This window comes from Ichthyophthirius multifiliis (assembly GCF_000220395.1).
Source record: "Ichthyophthirius multifiliis unplaced genomic scaffold scaff_1120509251261, whole genome shotgun sequence".
NCBI classification, from domain to species: domain Eukaryota; phylum Ciliophora; class Oligohymenophorea; order Hymenostomatida; genus Ichthyophthirius; species Ichthyophthirius multifiliis.
Window position 1 is genome coordinate 1 of NW_004086047.1, and position 22,480 is coordinate 22,480.

Consider the following 22,480-nt stretch of genomic DNA (forward strand, 5'->3'; position numbering starts at 1 on the left):
ATATTTATTATTTTAATATTATATCTTATTATTTTTTACTTTTTTATAATAAATATATTTAATTTATTGATTTTATAGTTTGTTTAAATTCATTCTAAAGGGTTTAAATCTGAATAATAAATGAAATAGACAAAAATTGCATATTAATTTATATTAACTATGTAAAAAAAAAAAAAAAAAAAAGTAAATTTAATAATATATTTTATTAATTAAGAAATTTTTTAAAATTGTAATATATTAAAATATATTAAAGGACAAAAAGAAGAAGAATAAAATGACTTCTTAGTAGCATAGATTGCAAAAAGAAATATAATAATAACTTTAAGATAAAACTAATAATCTAATATACATAAATTTAAATTAAAAAGATTACTAAAAGTAAAAGTATTATTATATAATAAAAGAATCTAATTACGATAATGGCGAATAAGAAAATAAAAATAATTAAATATATAAAGATTGTATAATAGAAGTTGTTGTATAGATTCCAAGTAATTATCCTTATATATGCCCGAAATATAAATTTCCATAATAACCAATACATCCTTCTTTAAAAAGAGATAGTATATGTTGTGGAGTAGGTTGTTAATTAAAAAAGATTGGTATCCTGCACAAACGATAGCATTTGGTATTAATAAACTAGCTGAAAGCATAATAAATGCATCTAATGAGTTTGTGCATCCTCTTGACTTAACTAATGACTGCAATAACGAACTTATTTAACTGATTGTTGATGATAAAAATTCTTTTTTTTAAAAATGCAAAAAATGGATGTAATAAAAAGGACATATTACTAATTATTTAAATGACTAAGATTTAATTAATTACATAGAAAATAATAAAGATAGGGAGATTGTACTATGGATTTAATAAAGAATTAAATAGATAAAGGAAAAAAGAACAGCTATGTAAATCCTTTTTTTCAAAAAATATTCATCAATTTATAATAAATATTCGCATTAATAATTAAAAAGCATAATAAATATAACAAATAATATATGAGATATTAATTAGAAGATATATAATTATAAATTCATTATGTAATTAATTATTTAACTTATAATCATAATATATAAAATTTAATATTTAGTATTAAATATATTTATTTAAATTATTCTTTTATATTTTTAATTTTGTAATCACATAAATTTTATTATTATAATTAATAAAATGCTTAATAAAAATAAAATTTATAATATTTTTATATTAAAATAAAATTTTTACTTAATGTAAATACATAATTTTTTTTTATTTATTTTTTCCCTTTTTTTCCACTATTTGAATAATAAAATTTAAATAATAATATATTTTTTTAAATATTTTTTTTTTTTAAATTTATTTAATATTATTTTTAAAAATCTTATTATTTTTTTTAATTTTTTTTTTTTTTTTTCTAAAACTAAAATAAAATTAATCATTTAAAAATTATTTTATTAAAAATGAAAGAAACTTGTAATCAACTACTCTAGTTTTTAAGGTCAGCAGGAATGACAAAATCAGTAAAAGCTTTATTAGAAGATATGGGTTTATAAATAATTATTTTTTTATTTTTTATAATAAATGTATAATTAAAAGAAAACATAAATAATAATGAAAATCCTGAAAAAACTTCAAACAATAATTTATTAAGTACTATTTTTTTTTGTTATATAATTAAGATAAACAAAAAAATTATTAAAAAGAAATAATTTAAAATGTAATTTAGAATACAAATAATAAACAATAATAAAAGAATTCATAAGTTTAAAAAAAAGAAAATAGACCTAATTTTATAAATAAGGTTGAAAATAAGCAAACTAAATTATTTGTAATACAAAGCAATTTATTATTTTATGATAATTTATTTTTAACAAAAAAAAAAAAAAAAAAAAGAATTAAGAAGAAACAGAGTAAATAATGGAAAAACTAATGAATAAATTAGTTAGTTCTTCTAAGCTTTTAGAAGATGAAAAATTAAATGCTAAAATTGAAAAATTTTTTGATAATTAAACATTCTAAAAAATGGTAGAAGCAACAGATGTTATGTAAGATATTTCAAATATGTCTTTTACAAATTCTTTCTTATAAAAAAATGTTTTTATATAAAATTAAATATTTTCTTTTTAAATAAAATATTTTCATATAAAAAGAAATAAGATGCCCAAAGTCTTATAAAAACTGAAGAAAATATAAACTCTTATTTAGAAGATCATTAAGTACCCTAAATACCTGATTTCGGATGTATAGTTATTATTATTATTATTATTATTTTAATAACAATAATTAGAAAATTAAAATTAATTTGTAAATTAAAATCAATAAATAATCTAAAGCATTTAATAAAACAACTTGAATTTCTAAAAAAGTAATTAAACTGATTAAAAATAGAAAATATAAATTTAAAATTGTAAAAATACTTTAAATAAATAAAATAAAAATATTTATTAAAAAAAGAATTATCATAATAATACACAGATGAGCTTTTTTAAACAGAAGAAGATTAAGGGAATAAACCTTAAAAAAACAATATATAAATAAAGTAATATAAAAAATATTTTAAACTTAAATAAAATAAAAAAGCTAAAGTGATTAAATGAATAATGAAAAACAATAATTATAATAAATAAATTTGATAGAAAGTGGAAAGATGCCATCAATTATAAAAACTGATAATTATAATGATACATCTGATTACTCTTAATATTAAATTTTAGATAATTTAGAAGATCAAAAATAATTTATAGATGAATATACAGATGATGATGATCCAGGATTTGATCTTTATGAAGTCCCTGAAAAGGAGTTTTTAAGGGTAGCTTAATAATTAGCTGAAAAATATGATTTTCCAAAAAGAGCATGTGCTAATATTCCTAAAAGTATCTCAATAAATATATAAAATATATTTCTCAATAAATATATAAAATATATTTATAATTATTTATTATAAAGAAGAAGGACATGATTACCATTAAGATTACCCAAGAACTATCTAAACTAATTCAAATTAAGAAGATAGTTAGATATTAATAAAAGATTTATAAAAACCAAATTAAATAAAAGATGAAGAGAAAAAATAGTTAGATGTTAAAAAAAATGTAAACCAAAAAAAAAACATTTAATTTAATTTTTTTTTTTAAATAAATATATAAAAAAAAGAAAAAGGCATCAATTTATTTACCTGAGCATATAAAGTTCCCTTAAACCAAAGATGAGTTTTATCCAGTATAATATGATAAAGTTATTTATGATGTGTTTAATCTAAAAGTTATATTTGATAGAGAAAGAACAGGATTTGAAGAGACAAAAGATTTTCCAATTGTAATAAATTCAATTATAGCTGGTAGATATTAAGTAATGGAATATTTAGGAAGTGCAGCTTTTTCAAAGGCAATTTAATGTTTAGATTTAGTTACAAATAAGGTTATGTGTATGAAAATTATAGAAAATAACAAAGATTATTTTGACTAAAGTATTGATGAAATAAAACTTTTAAGGTTCATAAATTGTAATGGAAATGTGGATGAAAAGAATGTTTTAAAATATTATGATTATTTTTATCATAAAGAACATTTGTTTATTGTTACTGAATTACTTAAAGATAATCTTTATGAATTTTATAAATTCAATAAAGAAAACGAAGCCACACCTTATTTTACTATTGGAAGATTATAAAAGATTGCATATTAAATTCTTGTTGGGTTAGAATATATTCATTCTTTATGCCTTATACATTGTGATCTTAAACCAGAAAATATATTGATGAAATCTTATTCAAAAGCAGAAGTTAAAATTATTGATTTTGGATCAAGCTGCTTTATCCATGACCATTTATCTTCTTATGTTTAAAGTAGATCATATAGGGCACCTGAAGTTATTATTGGATGTAAATATGATTATAGAATTGATATGTGGAGTCTTGGATGTATTCTTAGTGAACTTTATAATGGTTAAGTTTTGTTTTAAAATGATAATATTTAAGGAATGCTTGCTAGAATTATTGGTATTATTGGACCTTTCCCTGAATGGATGATGAAAGAAGGAAAACTTGTACATAATTTGTTTACAAGAGAAAAACTGATTTACATGGAAGTATTTTATTTTTTTTGTTCGAGTATATATTAAAAAGTTTAAAATTAAAAAAGGTAAACGACGAAGGTGATACAAGTCAAAAAATGGGAGAAAGCTCAGAAATAATTAATAAATAAAAATAAAAATCAGGAAAAATATAAATTTTTGTTCCTAAAAAAACCAATTTGAAATCAAGGTTATTTAAAATTTTTTAACAACCTTTTTTTTTTATTTTTCATTTAAAAAATATAGGTTAAAAATTGATGATAATTTATTCTTAGATTTTCTCAGATAATTATTATAACTAGATTATACTAGAAGACCGACTGCTAAAGAGGCTATGAGTCATCTTTGGTTTTAAAAAGGTAGATATTAAGATGGATTATGATTAAAATATAATTTTAATAATTATTAGTATATAACATTACGTTTTTATATTTTTTACTAATTTTTTTTTTTTTTTTTTTGTAAATCAAAATTATATTTTTACTATATTAATTTATAATAAAAACTAAATATGTATTCTAATACTGGATTAAATAAGTAAATAAAGTACACTAGAACATCACTAATAAGCAATTAAACCTTATATAAACAAAAAAATAAGTTAAATAATTTAAATATAAATAGGCCTATTGAATTCGGGAATGGAATAATCAAATGGAGAAGATAGTGAAGAAGAAATAGAGACAAATAATCATGATAAATTAATAAAATATTTAAAAGAATAAAAAAAAACCAAATAAGCAGCAGAATTTTAAATTTCTTAATTTAATCAATTTCGTTTTTTTAAATAAATAAATTAAGAACTTTCATAAGATTTATATTTTTAGATTATGTTTGAAATGTAACTTGAAATATATGAAAAACATGAAATAATATTCTAATATAATGATATTGGTAGAAAAATGTATTTTGTTTTAAAAGGAGAGGTGGCAATACTTATTCCTTAAATTAATGAAGATGAATGTGAATAATATATTCAAAAAAAATAAGAAAATAATTAAGATTAATAATTTGAAAGTTTTATAAAAGCAAAATTTCCCTCATACAAGCATATAAATACAATCCATAAAGGTAATACATTTGGAGAAGTTGCTCTAGAACAAAGAATTACTAGAACAGCTTCTGCTGTTACTACTAGCTATTGTGAGTTAGCTACTTTATCATATGAAATTTTTCGAAAATTATTAAGTAAAATCTATGAAAAAATAGAAAAGGAAAAGAGGGGCTTTTTAAGACAAATTCCTCCTTTTAATAATTGGCCTAATGAAGGAATTATGATTATTTTTAATAATATGGAAGAAGCTGAATTTTAAATAAATAATGTTATTTATAAGGAAAATGATGTTGTCGAATATGTTTATTTTTTAATGAATGGAGATGTAGAAATATCTAAGGTAATTTTTTTTATTTATTTTTTTTAAATAAAAAACCTATAATATTTTTAATAAAATTTGAAGATTTTCAAAGTTTAAATGAATTAAGACAATAATATTTTACAAAAAAGTAAATATTTCATAAATAAACGGCTTTTTATATAAAATGTTGTTCAAGGAAATATTTTTGGAGATTTTGAGGGAATATTAATGTTAAGAGATTTAATTTAATAAAAAAGAGATAAAAAAACTTTTAAATAATAAAATAAGTAAGTATTACCTTTAAGAACAACATAAGCTGTTTGTAAAACAAAAGTAAAAGTATTAAAGATTGAAGCTAGTATATTTTTTAATAATTATATAGCTTTTACAACTAGAAAAGACATGGATTATTTTGATTTATAACATGAAAAAATGTAAAAGAAAGTTAATAATATTAAGAATTTATGTTTATAAGAAACAGCTTTAAATATATAAAATTAATAAATAAATGAAATAAAAAATATAATATGTAATAAAACAAAAAGTTTATCAGTTTTATTTCAAGAAAATAATGAAGATCAAAAAAAGAATATATAATAATAAATAAATAATTATATCCCTTAACTTAATTATGGTAGCAAATAATAATTAGATACAGAAGCATGTAGAATAATTTTGGAAGATTTTGATTAAATTTAACAAAATAAATTATTTAATTAAGAAGAAGAAAGTAAAAGCTAATAAGCCTAATATTTAGACTAAATAAATATCGATTGCCGTTTTAAATATTTTTCTAAATAATCAAATTAATTAAAAAAATATGTTGTTGATAATAGTATATTAGAGCCTTTAAAATTATTTAAGATTTAAACATAAAAATCAAACACTAATATTGTTTATGAGGAAGGATATAAGAAAAAACCAAAGAGCCGAAACAGTTTAAATAAGAAAATTTAAATGTAAAAAATTATCAAAATAATTAAATAAGATTAATCCTAAAAATTAAATCCATTATATAAAATTTCTTCTTATTAGAGTTTTGAAAATAAAGGTAAAACTGTTTCAGCCAGAAATACAAATATTCGAAAAAATATAGTAGAAAATGAATAAAATTAATAACTTAATTCTTCTTTTTAAAATAGTAAAAATGATAAGGCTGTTTTAATTCATAATATTAGATAAAAGTTTAGTTATCATTCTTAGCCTAAAAATAAACCAGAGGATAAACAAATATAATAATTAAGTATCCGATCTCCTGAACTGATTTCTTACAATTTATGTATAGATAATAAAAATAAATCTATTAAACATTAAAGTTAGTAATAAATTAATTATATTCCTTAGTAGTATTTCTAAAAAAGAAAAAAAAATATTAATAGTTTTGATTATTTATTAAAAACACCCAGTCTTAAATTATAAGAAGCCTTAAAGTTGCCTTAAAATATTTAATATAGTAAAATATAATAAATGAATAGAAGCTAAAAATATTTCTTTAAATGATATTTAATATTTTAGTATATTATAAAATATATAAAATTCAATCTTTTGTTAATTCTACAAATATTATATCGTAACAAACAATAATTTATTAAAAAAATAATTATAGTAATTATATTTCGTCCTAATTTGGCAGTTCTTCTTACATAAATATTTCCAAATAGTTGTTTTCTTATATTTTTTAAGTTTTTGTATAAATGAATTTCTTTTTTATTTTTAAAAATAAATTATATTCTATATGTTTACCTTTCTAGTATTATTAGATACCCTTATATATCCTAGAATTTCATAAAGTTCAGGATTTAACTATAATAAAAATTCAGAATGAGTATGATTATTATTATTTTAATGTTAATTATATACGGTAAAATCTGCTCCAAAACTCATTCCATCATCTATTTTATACTTTTATCTTTCTTGTAATTTAGTAAATGCTAATACTCTTTCTATAAACTTCTATTAATTATTATTTTAAAAATAAATTGATAAAAATTTGAACAAACAAATTTTTTTATCATAATCCTCTTTAGTAAGAAAAGCAAAAAATTCCTAAAAATAATGTCTTTAGTTTTTTAAAAAATATTAGCATTTTATTTATTTTCTTATTATTTGGAATTAATAATATTATTATAGGAATTATTATTTTAATTATCAATAGAAGAATAATTACTATTGCACTCATTCTTTAGGTTTTCGGCTTTTTCTTTTTGGTTTTAATTTTTATCTTTTTTCTATGTTTTTTTAATGTGATTAAGTTTACAACAATTTGTGTTTATGCCAAGATTGCCTTAAAAATACAAATAAAAACATTAAATAGATTTCGAAATAAATATTTCATAAAAAAATTATTCAATAAAATATATTTATTAATCCTTTATTGTAAATATTATTTAGAAATTTGTATAATACTTCATTTAACAAAAAAATAAATATTTATATTAATTTTTTATATATTTTTTTATTTAATTAAAATAAATCATAATTAATCTTTTGTAAAATCTTATATAAAATTCAATTGTTTTAAAATTTCAATAGCTTATATGAAAATTTCATTTTTTAATTTTTGTTTTTAATCTTATTTATATTATTTAAAATTATGTTTATATATATGGATTAATAAATAGTATAAATTGATTGATTTACCTTCATTAAATTCACTTAGAACATATGTTTTAATTATATCTTTTTCTCGAGTATTCGGCCTATCTATTGATTAATAAAATAGTACTTAATTTTTCATAATTTAAATACCAACTCCTATTTTCATTCTTTTAAATTCATTAGTTTCTAATTATTCAATAATTGATTTTATTCCTCTATGCCCTCTTATTATATAAAATTAATATATATGGAATTAAAATCAATAAAATATATTATTTTACTCTGCACTCCCTCCTTTTTTAATTTTTACCTTTCCAAATTAAATATCAAGATCGTCATGAACAATTAAAATATTTTCTAAATTTTAAATCTTTTTTTAAACAAAAAAAACTAGCATATAATAAATTCATTATTAATAATATATACATTTAAATAATTAATCAACTTCTTAATATTATGACCACTTAGGTTCATATATGAAGAAGATAAATAAAGTCCAGTAATTTATTTATTTTTATTATTTAAAATATATAATTAATCAGCTAAAAAAATAATTATTTTTAGATAAAATAATAAAAAAAAAATTACATTTAAGATTAACTTGATCGCATTAATAATTCTCAATTAGATATTAAACAAAAAATTTACCTACATTATGTAGTGTATTTTAATAACGGATTCCCGGATTTCCTAAACCTATTAACTTTATTTTAAATACGATTTAATAAAAACACTATTTATTTAAGTATAAATTTGTTACTAATTTATCTATTTTAATATACTATATATCGTCTTTTAAAACTTTAATATTTTTAGAATAATAATAAAATAATAATCCTGCTAGAAAGCATAAAAATGTAATTAAACTAATATAAACTAAATTCATTTTCTTATTTATAATTTTAATTTATTTTACATAAATATTTCCAAAAATATATTCAATTATAAAAAAAAAGTAAAAATAATTAAATAAAATATTATATTTATAATTATAAAATTTATGACATTCGTCATTTTACGCTAAAATTTATATAAATAAATATAAAATTATGAGACGACTATCTAATACTAATTTAAGTTGCTATATTTAGAAAAAGTAAGATATGATTATAAAATAAATCAATTGATTTTTCAAAATTATGAACTATAATTAATTTTTCAAATCAGATAATAACTATTTTTATTATTTTTTTTGTTATTTGTTCTTTTTTTTTTATTTTTAGATCATAAATATTTACAATTTTTTTTTAAAAAAAAAATATATATCAAGCAAATATATTATTTAAATAATTTTTTTTTATAATGTCTGCCTCTAAAAAAAAAAAATCATATATGGTTTTTTTTTTCTGTATATTTATGTTATTATTTATATATATATAACTGTATTATATAAGAAATTTAACCAATAATTTAAAAAAATTATGGTGAAAATGGGGATTTCTTTACAATTTTTTTTGTATAATATATGTTTCATTTATCTTCATAAATATGATAAGTAGAATAATTAAGTTTTTATTTTTATAATAATTAAATTTAGATATGTTATACTATATCCGAAAGATTTCTCATATTAAAAATTATTTATAGATTTATTCTAATATATAGATTACTTAAATTTGAATATGTATGTTTTTAAATTATCGTCAATAATTAATTATTGATTGCCTTAATTTATATTTCTTTTTCACCTATAATTTACAATAAAAATTCCATATGTTATTCAGAAAATAGTCTTTATTTTACTGATATATATCTGTCAATTTCATACTATTTAATTGTTTCTGTTACTATATGTGTTAAAGTCATTCTTATTATTAATTTAAAATAACTAAATCCTCTTGGTTGCCAACATTTTAATTTAAAATAACTAATTATTTCATTTAATTAACATAAATTAAGTTAATTTTGTTTTGAATTAGTGGAATCATATATACCGAATTCAAAAAAATTTATATTTGGTATTTTTAGTTTTTTTTTTTTTTTTTCAAAAAGATTATCGTTTTTTAAAGATTTAATTTTGTGTTTTTTTTTAATTTTGTAAAATTTGCTAATCTTTTAATTAGTTAAGACAGACTTTGTACTATTTTTATAAATATTATATAAGATCCTACAATAGATTACTCATTATATTCAATTAAACTTTATAATTATAGAGCTTTTTGTATAATTTAAATGTAATTTAACAATTCATATATAATGAAATTGTCCTATATATTTTTTTAATTAAATTGTGAACTGTATATATTTGTTACTTTTTTTTTAATAACTTAAAAATAAGGAATATTTATTTTTAAGTAATTTTATTTCAATGCAATTTTAAATATACAAAAATAGTATTATGATTAGTTTCAAAAAAACCCCATTCTATAACCATAAAAAAAATTATAATTGTTAGGGAAAAAATAATCATCTCCATAATAATAATTAATTCTGAATAAAATTTATACAATTTTAATGCAAATCTTTTAATATATAATTAGTTTATATTATTTTTAAAAATAAATAAATAAAAAAAACAAAATGAATAAATAATAAATAAGTTGTCTAATTATTAAATTATATTGCCTTTAATGGATTAATTTGTATTATAATTTATTTAAAATGTTTTTGTTTTATTATGTATTTTAGATTTAATAAAATAAAAACAATAAAAGATATCATATATAATATATAGTAAGGGATTTTTTTCAATTTTAACAAAAATAAACTTTATATTAAATTCCAATATATTTAAAAAAATTAATTTATATTATATCTGTGATTTATCCAAAATCACCAATTAAATATCTAATATACTAAAATGAGAAGTACCTTATTAAGAAAAAGTGAATAATAAAATGATATCTTCAGGAAAAAAAATAAAATAATTAAGAATAAAAAGAATTAGATTACTTTAAATATAATCAGAAAATATATAGCTAATAAAAAAAAATGAATAACACCCCTAAGTATTATTTATATAAAAATAAAAAACTCTTAATATTTTATATTGGCTGATTTATAATATAAAAATAATTCGAGAATAAATAAAAAAAATGATTAAAATTTCTTTAAATCCGATATAAAAAAAAAGAATTAATATATAATAATATTAATATAATTCCTTTTATCTTCTATTTTTTCGATTTATTCTATTATTAGAAATTAAATAGCAAATTTAAGTTATATATTTATTACTCTTCAATTCTCTAAAAAAAAAAAATTATTTTATCAATTATTTATTTCTTATTTAGGATGATTAATTCTATTTTGAAAATAATATAAAAATATAAAACTTTTTTAATTTAAAACAAAAAAAATTAAATATTTTTATATATTTAATCAAACAATTTATTAAAATATTTTTAGGCTTAAAAATATATTTAAAGTTTACAAAGGACAATAATATATTATATTTAAAAATAAAATAAACTTATAAAAGCATTAGCTTTCAACTTTAAATAATTTAAAGAAATTATTAGTATTAAAATTAATATTAGTCAATTATTAATTATATTTTTTTTGGAAAAACTAACATTTTTTTCTTTTTAATTCCATAAATTATAATTCAAAAATTAACTTTATATCAATTAAATTATGAATATATTTTTTTATAAATAGAATAAACATTATAAATTGAATATAAGTATTGTAAAATTTAAAACAATATATATTAATCAAATTAAAAATGCATAAATATTAAAAAAAATATATAATTTAAATATTCTACTTATTAAATAAATTAATATAAATATTATTTGTTTCTTTTTTTTTCTTTTTTACATTATTAAAAAATAATTTCAATTTCTTGTTTCTTCTACTGTCTCTTTTAATTTTTAATGCGCTTCTGACATCTATTTTTTAAAAAAAGAATTATTAAATGTATATTATTCAATAGTTACTTTTTCTTTAGTCTTTTATAAAGACTCTCTTGTAGTCATTATCATTTTTAATGCAATTAATGGGTCACTTTCTGATTTTCCTATTTCGAATTCTTTTCTCGCACTTTTTTTTATGATTTCGCCCCTATTTATAATATTTTTATCAGAATTATAAGTAAATAATTCGAAAGTTTTGTATTATAAAAGAAAAAAAAAAAAACCAATTTTCTCCTTTATAATTATTCCAGTAAAAATGATTTGAAAATTTTAATATTTCTCTATATAATTTTAATGCTTCTTTATTTGTTGGCATTTTTTTAGATAAAATCATATGTTCTATTGGTTTAGATAATATTTCTTCTAACATTTTTTTCCCTTAAGCTGACATTTATTTAAAATTTTAAAAATAATATTTAGTTAGTGATATTTTTATTATTAGTTTTAAATTATATTAATAGATATAATCATAAATAAATATATTTTAAAGGGGAAAAAAATAAATAAAGAAAATTGCTAATTTATTTATTATTGAAACCTATACTATTTTATGGAGTATATATAAATAAAAATATATCTATTATTTACGTATTTTTAATTTAAATAATATATAAATATCTATATCATCTTTTACAAGAGTTTTATTTATTGTACTCTATAATAATAATTAATTATCTAATAAACTAAATTTCTCTAAATACAGTAACTTTTGATTTATTTTTAAACAACATCATATAGTACTATAATTTAAATAGAAAAAGGACATATGTCCTTTATTTATTAAATTAAGCGAGAGGTAATAAAAGAAAAGTATTCTAGAATAAACAAAAAGCAACTTTATATATACTTAATTTGATTTATAAAAAAAATAAAAAAAAATAATAACATTAAGAGTCTCAAATTGTATTTAAAATTGCATATTTAAACTCCAAATTTTTGTTTATTTATGAATATAAAGATTGAGAAGAGTTAATATAAAATTTAATTAATATAATATTATTAGAATATATATATTATTGAATTTTTTCTTGGTAATTTAAATATAAATGAAAACTCATAATAGTAGTTATTAAATTATTAAGTTTAAAATAAATAATAAATAACTATAATATTTAAGCAATTAATTTAGGATATAATGTGTAGATAATTTACTTTAATTTATTAATAGAAAAAAATAATATAAATATTTAAGTAATATATTTGACAATGATATAAAAATAAATAAACAATAAATATTATAATTTAAAATATATTAATTAATATAAAATAAATTAAAAGAATAATAATGAATGTGAATATTAATTTAATAATTAATCTTAATAAAATGATGCAACATGTGAAAATTATATATCTATAATGAGTATATAAGTTTATATTTGTAATATAATAATTTTATTTAATAATATATATATATATAAATATATATATATTATTTATATATATATAAATATATATTTTTATTTAATATTAAAAAATTTTTATATATTAATTTTTTTTTTTTTTTTCATATATATACGCTTTAAAAATAATAATTTAAATATTTTTTTTTTTATAGCATTTTTTTATTTATTAGTAATTTTAAATTTAAAATTTACAAAAAGGTATATAATTAATGATTAAAAAGTATTTTTTTCAAAGTAAAGAGAATATATTTAATAAAGAAATATATTTTATTTTAAATTAATATTTATTTCGATTATAAATAATATATTTAACATTTAATTTAAAGTTTATATTTATTATTATAAAAAAAATAAACATATATTTTTAATTTATTAAGGTTTAAACTATATTTTATATAATATTTTACAAATAATTTTTTTTTTTTCCTTTTTAAATTACGTGGGAATATTAAAATAAATAAATAAATATATTTATTTTTTTATTTTTTCGATTCTTTTTGATAATTATTTATTTATTTTAAAATTTAAAAAAATTAAAAAAATATAAAAATGGCTTTAAAATCTGAAAAACTTTTCGAATAAATGACTCCTTTCCTCGCTGAAAAAGGTAAGGATTTAGTTACTAAAATAAAAGCAGTTTATCATTTTTAAGTAATGAAAACAAAAGGAGGTGAGGTTACAACTTGGACTATTGATTTAAAAAATGGAAACGGAAAAGTTGTAAAAGGAGCTGAAGGAACCCCTGATTGCACCTTCATTTTATTAGATGATGATGTAATAGCTTTAGCCAATAGAACATTAAACCCTTAATAAGCTTTTATGAATGGAAAAATGAAAATTAAAGGAAATATGAGTGCTGCAACTAAATTTACACCTGATTTACTTCCCATAATGCCCAAGCTTTGATTATTATATAATAAACAATAAAATTATTTAAAAATTAATATATTATTTTATGTTTGAATAAGTTTTAATATTTTTTTCAATTCAAAAAATATATATTATAGTTATATCATCTTCTTATTGTATGAAGTAATTAAAAAAATATACTAGATATTATTTTTAGACAAAAATATTTTAAATATATACTTAATAAAAATAAATATTAAATAGAAACTCATAAAAACGTATATATTATTAATTATATTAGTTTTAGCCTTTAAAATTAGATATTCTCTCTATTAAAATAAATATTAAATTATGTTATTATTTTATATATTGGTTTTTTTTATTTATTTTTTCCTTGTAATTATTTTTAAAAATATTTAATCGAAAAAAAAAAAAAAAAGGCCATAATTTATTTTTTTCTCGCGTTTTTTTTTATATGTTTTATAACATTTTTATAAATAATAAAATAAAAATATTTGTTTTTATAAAAAATTTATTTAAATTAATATTTTATAAATAAAAAACCTTTTATATAAGCATTATTTAATTATGTATATAATATTCTATTTTGGAATAATAAATTTTTAAATTTATTAGATTATTAAATAAAATTATTATTAATTTACATTTTCTTATATAGTATAAATAATAATAATTTACTTTATTTTAATATTGTTTTCAAAATACAATAATACGAGATCTTTTATATAATATATATATATAAATAAAAAATATTATTAATAGCTTATAAATGAAATTATAAATAAAATTAATTTAAAAAAACGATTGTTATATAACATTACCTCGATCATTTCAATAATAAACATATCAATAATCCTAAAATTTATGTTAGCCAGTAAAATTAACAAAAATGTCAAAAGAATGTTTATACTTTGGCTATCTTGGAGGTATAAGTTAAGAAGAAAATATAATTGAAATATCCTATATATTTTCAAAATACATAAATTTATAAGATGGAGAAATTGTAGAAGCTTAAATCCTTAGTGTATAAAATAGAACAAAAAAACTAAAATTATTTGTAGAAAACAGCTCTGATTATGAAATAGTTTGCTAAAGAAGGTCTGAAATAGAAGAAAAAATGTTGAATAATATAAATGTCATTTTTAAAAATTTAAAGTTTCCTATATTTTATACTAAAAATGACTATATTATATTCTAATATACACAAAATGATGGCGAATAAAATAATGAATATATAAACATAGATATAAATGAGGCAGAATTACATATAGATTTAAAATAAGTAAAATAATCCGATTAATAGTAAGAATAAAAATTTGTTCGTTTTTAATGTATTAAAACTTGTTTTGAAAATAAAAACGAACCTCGTGTATATATATCTAATCATATAATCAATAAATATAATATTAAATGCAATCAAATATATAAATTAGAGTTCGAATAAGATTTTTTACATGAAAAGTAATTTAAAACAATCCAAAACTTTATTTAATAAGAAAATAATAATAATCATAATGTAAATTCGGCCAATAGTAAAAAAAATGAAGAAAATAATAGCATTCATGTCCTATTTGAATAAAAAGAAATTGAAAAGGAATACGAAGAATGCTTATTTTATAATGAGTATTTATCAAAATGCTTTAAAATAATAAATAATAGTTTCGCAAAAATCAACTTAGATTATAAACTAGAAAATATAAAGGAAAATAGTATTATTAATATAAATGAATTTTTAAATCCAAATAATAAAATATTTATATGCTTTATTTAAATATAATAAGGAAATTCAAGTACTATACAATAAAATAAAAATGAATTAATTTAAAATATTATTAATAATAAAATTAATCTTTTCTATTATAAATAAATCATTTAGATATAAGGAAACCATTTTGTTATCAAAATAAAAGAAAACCCTTTAGTTAATCAATAAAAACATTTAAAAATGATCCTATTTGAAGGAAAAATATAAAATAATTTCAATTAATAAAGATTAAATGATAAGATATGCTTTATTTAACTTGAGTCTGTTTAAAAATATTTTTAGGATAAAGATTTGGAAAAAATGATAAAAGTAATTGATAAAAAAAATACTTTTTGGTAATGTAAAAGGGAAATTTTCGAGTTTATTTATGATAAATAGATATAATAAATACTAAAAATTATAAAAGATGATATACCTTCACAAAATATAATTTGTATAAATGGAAACAGAAAATCTGGAAAAACTTACATAAGAGAATATTTAAAATATATTTTGCCAAAAACTTATATTTGCTATATTGATTTCACTGAATTTTAAGAAAACTTTAGTATAGATATTGTGAAAAAATATATTGAAGCTAAAATATAAATATGTTGTTTCAAATAAAAAGCTATTTTAGTAATGGATAATATGGAAGTAATTTGCAAAAATCTAAATAGAGTTGACTTTTAGTAAACTTAGTAAATTTTAGTGTCTGAAAGTTTATCGAAATATGTGAAAGATAAAATAAAATTTTATTCAAATTTAATTTATTTATTTTGTTCTGAAAAATATGATTTTCTAAGTGAAAACCTACTACAGATTATTCCTGAAGAAAATAAAATTTTACTAAATCCTCCTATGCACCCCGTCCGTAGAGATTTCTTTCATAAATTCTTGAAAATGGATCTTTCAGCAGAACAACATGCTTCATTAAGTGAAAATTTTACTTTTGGAGATTTAGCAAATTTAATATAGAAAAAAATTTATTAAAACGAGGAAATTACGCCAGAACAAATAGATGAGAAAATTATATAAATGCAAAATCGTTCGATTAAAAGTTCTTCGAATTTCCCTAAATATATACATGTAGGAGGTTTAGAAAAAGTGAAAGATACAATAAAAGAAACATTCGAAATACCTTTAAAATACGATTTTTTATTCAAAAAAATAAACATCAAATTACCTAGAGGAGTACTTTTGTATGGCCCTCCTGGTTGTGGGAAAACCTATATAGCGTAAGCAACTTGTAACGAATTAGGAATGAATTTTTTCAGTGTTAAAGGCCCAGAAATATTAAATAAATATATAGGAGCATCAGAATAGGCAGTGAGGGATTTGTTCGAAAAAGCTTATTAAAAAAGACCTTCGATTGTGTTCTTTGATGAGTTTGATGCTATTGTGCCTAAAAGAAATGCGGGAAATACAGGAGTTACTGATAGAGTTGTTAACTAGTTCCTTTGTTATTTAGATGGGGTTGAAAATTTAGATGGTGTTTGTATTTTGGCAGCTTCTTCGAGGCCAGATCTTGTTGATCCGGCTTTATTAAGACCTGGGAGAATTGATAGACATGTGTATGTTGGATTTCCTAATAAAGATGAAAGAAGGGATATTATTCAGATTTATGGAAAAGATAAAGTCGAAGATGTTGAAGATCTAGTGGAAATTTCAAATGGATTTTGTTCAGCTGACTTAGTAGCACTTATTAAGGAAATTAGAATTAAAATTGCACATCAGCTTATGGAAGTGAAAAAAGGTGAATAAATTTTGTAAAATGAACTTATTATTACTAAAAGTTTGTGCAGAAAATACTTTTAAAGCTTTAGGCCTTCTACAAGTAAAGATGATGTGAAAATATTTGAGAAAATTTATTAATAATTTACAAATCCTAAATTTGTTTAAGATATTTCTAAATAAAAATAAACTTTATTTTGATTTTTTTTTTTTGATTTTTTTTCTTTTGATTTTTTTTTTTTTTTTAATTTTTTTATTTATTAAAAAAATATTAATATGATTTGCTTTTTTTCTCTTTATTCTATTAAATATGTTATCAACAAAATCAATCTATCTTCAATATTTGTAGATATCAGGTAAATTTTCAAATTCTTTTTTACTTGATTTACTTTGTATATTACGTATATTAATATTAGGTTTTTTATGTAAACTAGGTAAAGAAGAACCTGCAATTTAATTATATTTTAATAGACTATTCGAAACATCATTTAATATTTATTCATCGGTTTCAGGAGGTTAATAAGGTGCATATTTATATTATTATTCAATTTATTCAATTTATTTCATATATTTATTAGAAATGTATCCTGGTCCATTATTTTTGAGGGAATTTATGAAATTTTCTGAAGCTGCTTAAAGTCTGTTTTATTCTTCTTTTCTAGTTTTAATCTTGCTAATATTATGGAGGACTTTTTATTATTTTTCAAGTTATATTTTTCTCTCAATTTAATCGTTTTCTTATTTTCTTAACTCATATTATTTAAAAATAGCTTCATTAATATTATTAAAGACTTATAGATTTTTCTAGTTTTTTTATTGTCGGGTTTTATTCATTTTTCTTATAAACATATTGGCCTCATGTTTTGCTTATATATCGTCTGATATTTTGATCATTTCTTTTATTTGATTATTTTGCTTTATTATTGGTAAAATTTCCTTATTATGATTATTATAATGAGAACCATTATTATTTTTTAATGAAGAAATAGATTATTTTTGTATGATTTCCGGTTGTTTTTATATTTAGTGACGTAGAAGTTATATTTCCCTATTTAGTTAAATTAAATCATATTCTAATTATCTTTTGCGTTTATTCATTTCCTTGATTTTTACTTCTTTTGTTATTTCTTACTACAGGTGCTCTTTAGATGGTAGAGATTGAATTTTAGATTGTTTAGATTGTAAAGGTAAAGGAGGATGTCTTTTGAATTTTTACTAGAATTGTTTTTCTTCATTTTTTGCTAATAATTGATTTCGACTTAAAGGGTTTTTGTTTTTAATTGGATTTAATTACACTTCTGCCTCTATTTTTGAATCTTCTGTCCTTTTTAGGCTTTTTGTACTAATTTTAATTATAAATTATATGTATAATATTTTTTTTACTTATTTGATTTTCCTTATTTTTCATTATTTTCACTTGAAGAGTTACTTTTTAATTGGGATTTACTAATTTTATAATTTTCTTGTTCTTCATTTTATTCAAAAAGTGCTTTTTGTTATTCGGAAGCGAAAATAGATTTTCTTGATTTTTTTTTTATGTTTTATATTTCTTAGTAAAATTATTTTATTTTCTATTAATTTTTATTGTTTTTATCATTCCAATTCTCTAATTCTTATTTTTAGACTTATATTTAATTTTCTAAAAATGATTTTCTTTAATTTTTATTTTCATTTTATACTTCTTGACATTCTTTCAATATTTCTTATTAAGGATTATTTATAGGTGTTTCTGCTAAAAAATAATCATTTAGTGAAGAATTAAGGTTTTAATGATTTTCTTCTTTATTTTTTACATCTTTAGGAGATTTTTAATCACTTTCTTCTTTTTTTGGAGAAACGCTTTAATCTTTATTTACATTTACTTCCCCTTTTTATACCAGAAAAGAAGACCTTTGAGAATTTTTTTCATTCTCTTCTTATGTTGGAGAAATGCTTTTATCTTAATTTATATTCGCATTTACTTCCTCAACCAGAAAAGAAGACTTTTGAGAATTTTTTTCACTTTCTTCTTCTTTTGTTGGAGAAACATTTTCATCTTAATTTAAATTCCCATTTACTTCCCCTTTTTATACCAGAAAAGAAGACATTTTGACCATGGACTTTTTTTTTTAAATATTTTAATAAAGTTCCTATATTTTTTCTTAAACTGTATGTTTTGGTTTTACAGGAATTTCTTAGTCTTTTTGTTCATTTTCTTCTTCTTCTTTTTGTTTTTTCTCATCATCATCATCTTCTTTTTTATTTTCCTTATTTTTTTTTGATTATTCTTTGTCATCATCTTTGTCATCACTTTTTTAAATATATTAATAAAGTTTTATGTTTCTTTTTAAATTGTATACTTTGGCTGTTCATGAATTTTTTATTCTTTTTTTACATTTTCTTCTTCCTGCCTTTTCTCATCATAATCTTCTTGCTTTTCTTCCTTATTTTTTATTGTTTATTCTTTATCATCATTATCATCACTTTTTTAAATCTACTAATAATGTTCCTATGTTTCTTCTTAAACTGTATGCTTTAGCTTTTCAAGAATTTCTTATTCTTTTTTTTCATTTTCATCTTATACTTCTTCTTCCTGTTTTTTCTCATCATCATCTTATTTTTTTTCTTCCTCAATTTTTTTTGATTATTCTTTCTCATCATTATCATCTAAATTACTCAGCGAAGGCATTATAAGGTCATCTAATTATTATTAAGGATCATCTTTTTTAATTTAAAAGTCTGTTTGTAAACCAAAAACAGAGATTCTCTTTTGTTAATTTTTCGTATTTATTTATTCTTTTAGTTACATAATTTCTTCCTATGCATTATTTAGCTAATTATTTTATTAAATTTAATCTATTATGTTTACATTAGGCTAATCTACTGTATTCTTTCCAATTGTTGTGGTTCTTCTTAGTGCTGAAATAGGTGAAGTTGATTCTTGTAATTTTACTTGTTTATTATTATCAACTTATAACTTTATTTTTAGAAAAATTTATGTAAATTTTAAAAAATTAAAAATAAATATACCTTGTTTTTAGTTTCATTTTAGTCATTAAAGTTTTATAACTATTAGTCATTTTCTTGTGTATTTTATTATGTATGCTAATACTCCTTAATTTCGTACTAGAAATTTTAATTTTGATATTATTAAGAAGCTTGATTTGTTTCATAATTATTGTTTTAATCTTTTTCGGAATTCTCCATTAGTTTTATTTTAAAAAAAAAAAAAATATTCAATAAATATATTTAATTAATATAAAAATTAATAAAAAAAATAAGATTTTGAATTTATTTATAAGTATTTAAATTAAATAAAAAAAAATATTTTATTTAAATTATTAATTGTTTATTTTTATTAAAAAAATAAATATTATATTAAACATATTTTATAGATATTTTATTTATTTCTTTTAAATTTAAATTAATATAAATTTATAAATTATTTATAATTATCAATATTATATTAAATATTATTGTTTTTTTTTTAATTGGAATAAGACTAAAATTTTAACAATTTAAATCTTTTTTTTATTCAATTTTTGTATACATATTTATATATATATATATTTTTTTAAATCTTAATATAAAAATTATTAATAATAAATTATTTATAATTTGATAAAAATTATATTTAATGTAAAATTTAAAGCCTAACAAAATAAATACTGAAAAGATTATCATTTTTAATCTTTAAACTTAAAAAAATTAAAAGATAATAATTATAATAAAAAAAAATATTATTATTATTAAACAAAAAATTATTAAAAAGCTGATAAGGAAAATATTTTTATTTTAATAAATTAAAATTGAAAATATTAAAAATAAAAATATATGAATCTCAACATAATAATAACATATATATATAAATAAAATTTATAAAAAAAAAATTATTTTAATAATTTATGTATTTAAAAAAATTTATGGATAAAAATTTCTTAGATTTTTCTTTATATATAATAGGCACAACAGCAACTGGAAAGACAAAACTTTCGCTAAGTATAGGAGAAAAGTTTAAAGGCGAAATAATATCAGCGGACTCAATGCAAATATATAAAGGAGCTGATATATTAACAGCAAAAGCAACATAGGAAGAATAAAAATAAGTTAAGCATCATATGATAGATATTTTTGATTTAAAAGTAAAAGATTTCAATCGAAATGATTATTACCATATGGCTAAGCAAGCATTTAATAATATATAAAATAAGAATTAATTTCCAATTATAGTAGGAGGGACAAATTATTACATAGAGACACTTTTATTTAACTAAAAAATAGAAAAATCAAATTTTGATTAAGAACTTTAAGGCCATAAAGAAGAACCATAATATATAGAAATAAAAGAAAAAGTGTTAAATATGTGTTAAAATTAAAGAATAGAAGAATTAAAAAAACTGGATCCTCTTTTAGCAAATAGACTACATCACAATGATGAAAGGAGAACAATAAATTATTTAATATAAGCCCTTTGTACATAAGAAGCACCTTCTATGAAAATGGAGAATCATGAAGATGTGTCTTTAAGAGACAAAAATTGTCTTATTTTTTGGCCCAGATGTAGTGATGAAGTCAAGTTGAAGTAATAAATTCATAAGAGGATAAAGGAAATGGTAAGCTAGTAAGGGATTTTGGAGGCTGTGAAGATTTTCGAAATTTTAATTCCTAATGAATAGGGTGTGGACGAAAATAATGAAATTTTTTTAAAAGGAATTCTATAATCTATAGGATATAAAGAATTCTTTTCATTTTATTTATTGTATAAGTAAAGAATTGAAAAAGATAAAGAATATACTGATTAAGAAAAAATAATTATTATAAATGAAATTATAGATAGTACAGAAGGAAAAAAAATCTTATAGTAATGTTAAGATGTATTGGCTACAC

At 17.9% G+C, this 22,480-nt stretch overlaps 8 protein-coding genes across 8 annotated transcripts, besides 14 other annotated features; 5 read left to right on the forward strand and 3 right to left on the reverse strand. All coding sequences in view use genetic code 6, as the record gives it.

Moving 5' to 3' along the window:
- Positions 1–1,160: 1,160 nt before the first annotated feature.
- Positions 1,161–1,219: a microsatellite.
- Positions 1,220–2,054: 835 nt separating this feature from the next.
- Positions 2,055–2,134: a microsatellite.
- Positions 2,066–2,134: a microsatellite.
- A 125-nt stretch (positions 2,135–2,259) lies between these two features.
- Positions 2,260–2,295: a microsatellite.
- Positions 2,296–2,615: 320 nt separating this feature from the next.
- Positions 2,616–4,471, forward strand: IMG5_171200 (protein kinase domain protein; the record flags this gene model as incomplete). Its single annotated transcript, XM_004029825.1, has 4 exons — positions 2,616–2,855; positions 2,929–4,121; positions 4,163–4,243; positions 4,300–4,471. Coding segments are annotated over 4 exons (1,650 nt in total), but the record flags the coding sequence as incomplete, so codon positions are not given.
- Positions 2,859–2,909: a microsatellite.
- Positions 4,472–6,945: 2,474 nt separating the features above from the next.
- Positions 6,946–8,660, reverse strand: IMG5_171210 (peptidyl-tRNA hydrolase, putative; the record flags this gene model as incomplete). The annotated part of the gene is made up of 7 exons (XM_004029826.1): positions 6,946–7,110; positions 7,152–7,211; positions 7,269–7,361; positions 8,049–8,107; positions 8,157–8,230; positions 8,288–8,376; positions 8,655–8,660. 7 exons carry the CDS (start codon positions 8,658–8,660, stop codon positions 6,946–6,948), a joined length of 546 nt encoding a protein of 181 aa, XP_004029874.1.
- Positions 8,661–11,785: 3,125 nt separating this feature from the next.
- On the reverse strand, positions 11,786–12,254 carry IMG5_171220 (hypothetical protein; the record flags this gene model as incomplete). Its single annotated transcript, XM_004029827.1, has 2 exons — positions 11,786–12,011; positions 12,088–12,254. 2 exons carry the CDS (start codon positions 12,252–12,254, stop codon positions 11,786–11,788), a joined length of 393 nt encoding a protein of 130 aa, XP_004029875.1.
- A 596-nt stretch (positions 12,255–12,850) lies between these two features.
- Positions 12,851–12,885: a microsatellite.
- A 216-nt stretch (positions 12,886–13,101) lies between these two features.
- Positions 13,102–13,138: a microsatellite.
- Positions 13,139–13,265: 127 nt separating this feature from the next.
- Positions 13,266–13,318: a microsatellite.
- Positions 13,269–13,331: a microsatellite.
- Positions 13,273–13,324: a microsatellite.
- Positions 13,332–13,815: 484 nt separating the features above from the next.
- IMG5_171230 (sterol carrier protein 2, putative) lies at positions 13,816–14,184 on the forward strand (the record flags this gene model as incomplete). The annotated part of the gene is made up of 1 exon (XM_004029828.1): positions 13,816–14,184. The coding sequence occupies one exon, from the start codon at positions 13,816–13,818 to the stop codon at positions 14,170–14,172; it is 357 nt and encodes a 118-aa protein (XP_004029876.1). The 3' UTR covers positions 14,173–14,184.
- A 2,734-nt stretch (positions 14,185–16,918) lies between these two features.
- On the forward strand, positions 16,919–17,732 carry IMG5_171240 (hypothetical protein; the record flags this gene model as incomplete). Its single annotated transcript, XM_004029829.1, has 2 exons — positions 16,919–17,636; positions 17,707–17,732. 2 exons carry the CDS (start codon positions 16,919–16,921, stop codon positions 17,730–17,732), a joined length of 744 nt encoding a protein of 247 aa, XP_004029877.1.
- Positions 17,733–17,809: 77 nt separating this feature from the next.
- Positions 17,810–17,856: a microsatellite.
- Positions 17,810–17,857: a microsatellite.
- Positions 17,858–17,887: 30 nt separating this feature from the next.
- IMG5_171250 (hypothetical protein) lies at positions 17,888–18,667 on the forward strand. The gene has a single exon (XM_004029830.1). It carries the CDS (start codon positions 17,925–17,927, stop codon positions 18,519–18,521), a length of 597 nt encoding a protein of 198 aa, XP_004029878.1. The 5' UTR covers positions 17,888–17,924; the 3' UTR covers positions 18,522–18,667.
- Positions 18,668–19,489: 822 nt separating this feature from the next.
- Positions 19,490–19,675: a microsatellite.
- Positions 19,614–20,713, reverse strand: IMG5_171260 (hypothetical protein). Its single transcript, XM_004029831.1, has 3 exons — positions 20,624–20,713; positions 19,954–20,570; positions 19,614–19,903 (listed from the first exon to the last, which is right to left on the reverse strand). The coding sequence occupies exons 1-2, from the start codon at positions 20,671–20,673 to the stop codon at positions 20,270–20,272; spliced, it is 351 nt and encodes a 116-aa protein (XP_004029879.1). The 5' UTR covers positions 20,674–20,713; the 3' UTR covers positions 19,614–19,903; positions 19,954–20,269.
- A 601-nt stretch (positions 20,714–21,314) lies between these two features.
- Positions 21,315–21,360: a microsatellite.
- A 394-nt stretch (positions 21,361–21,754) lies between these two features.
- IMG5_171270 (hypothetical protein) lies at positions 21,755–22,090 on the forward strand (the record flags this gene model as incomplete). Its single annotated transcript, XM_004029832.1, has 1 exon — positions 21,755–22,090. One exon carries the CDS (start codon positions 21,755–21,757, stop codon positions 22,088–22,090), a length of 336 nt encoding a protein of 111 aa, XP_004029880.1.
- Between the last annotated feature and the right edge of the window lie 390 nt (positions 22,091–22,480).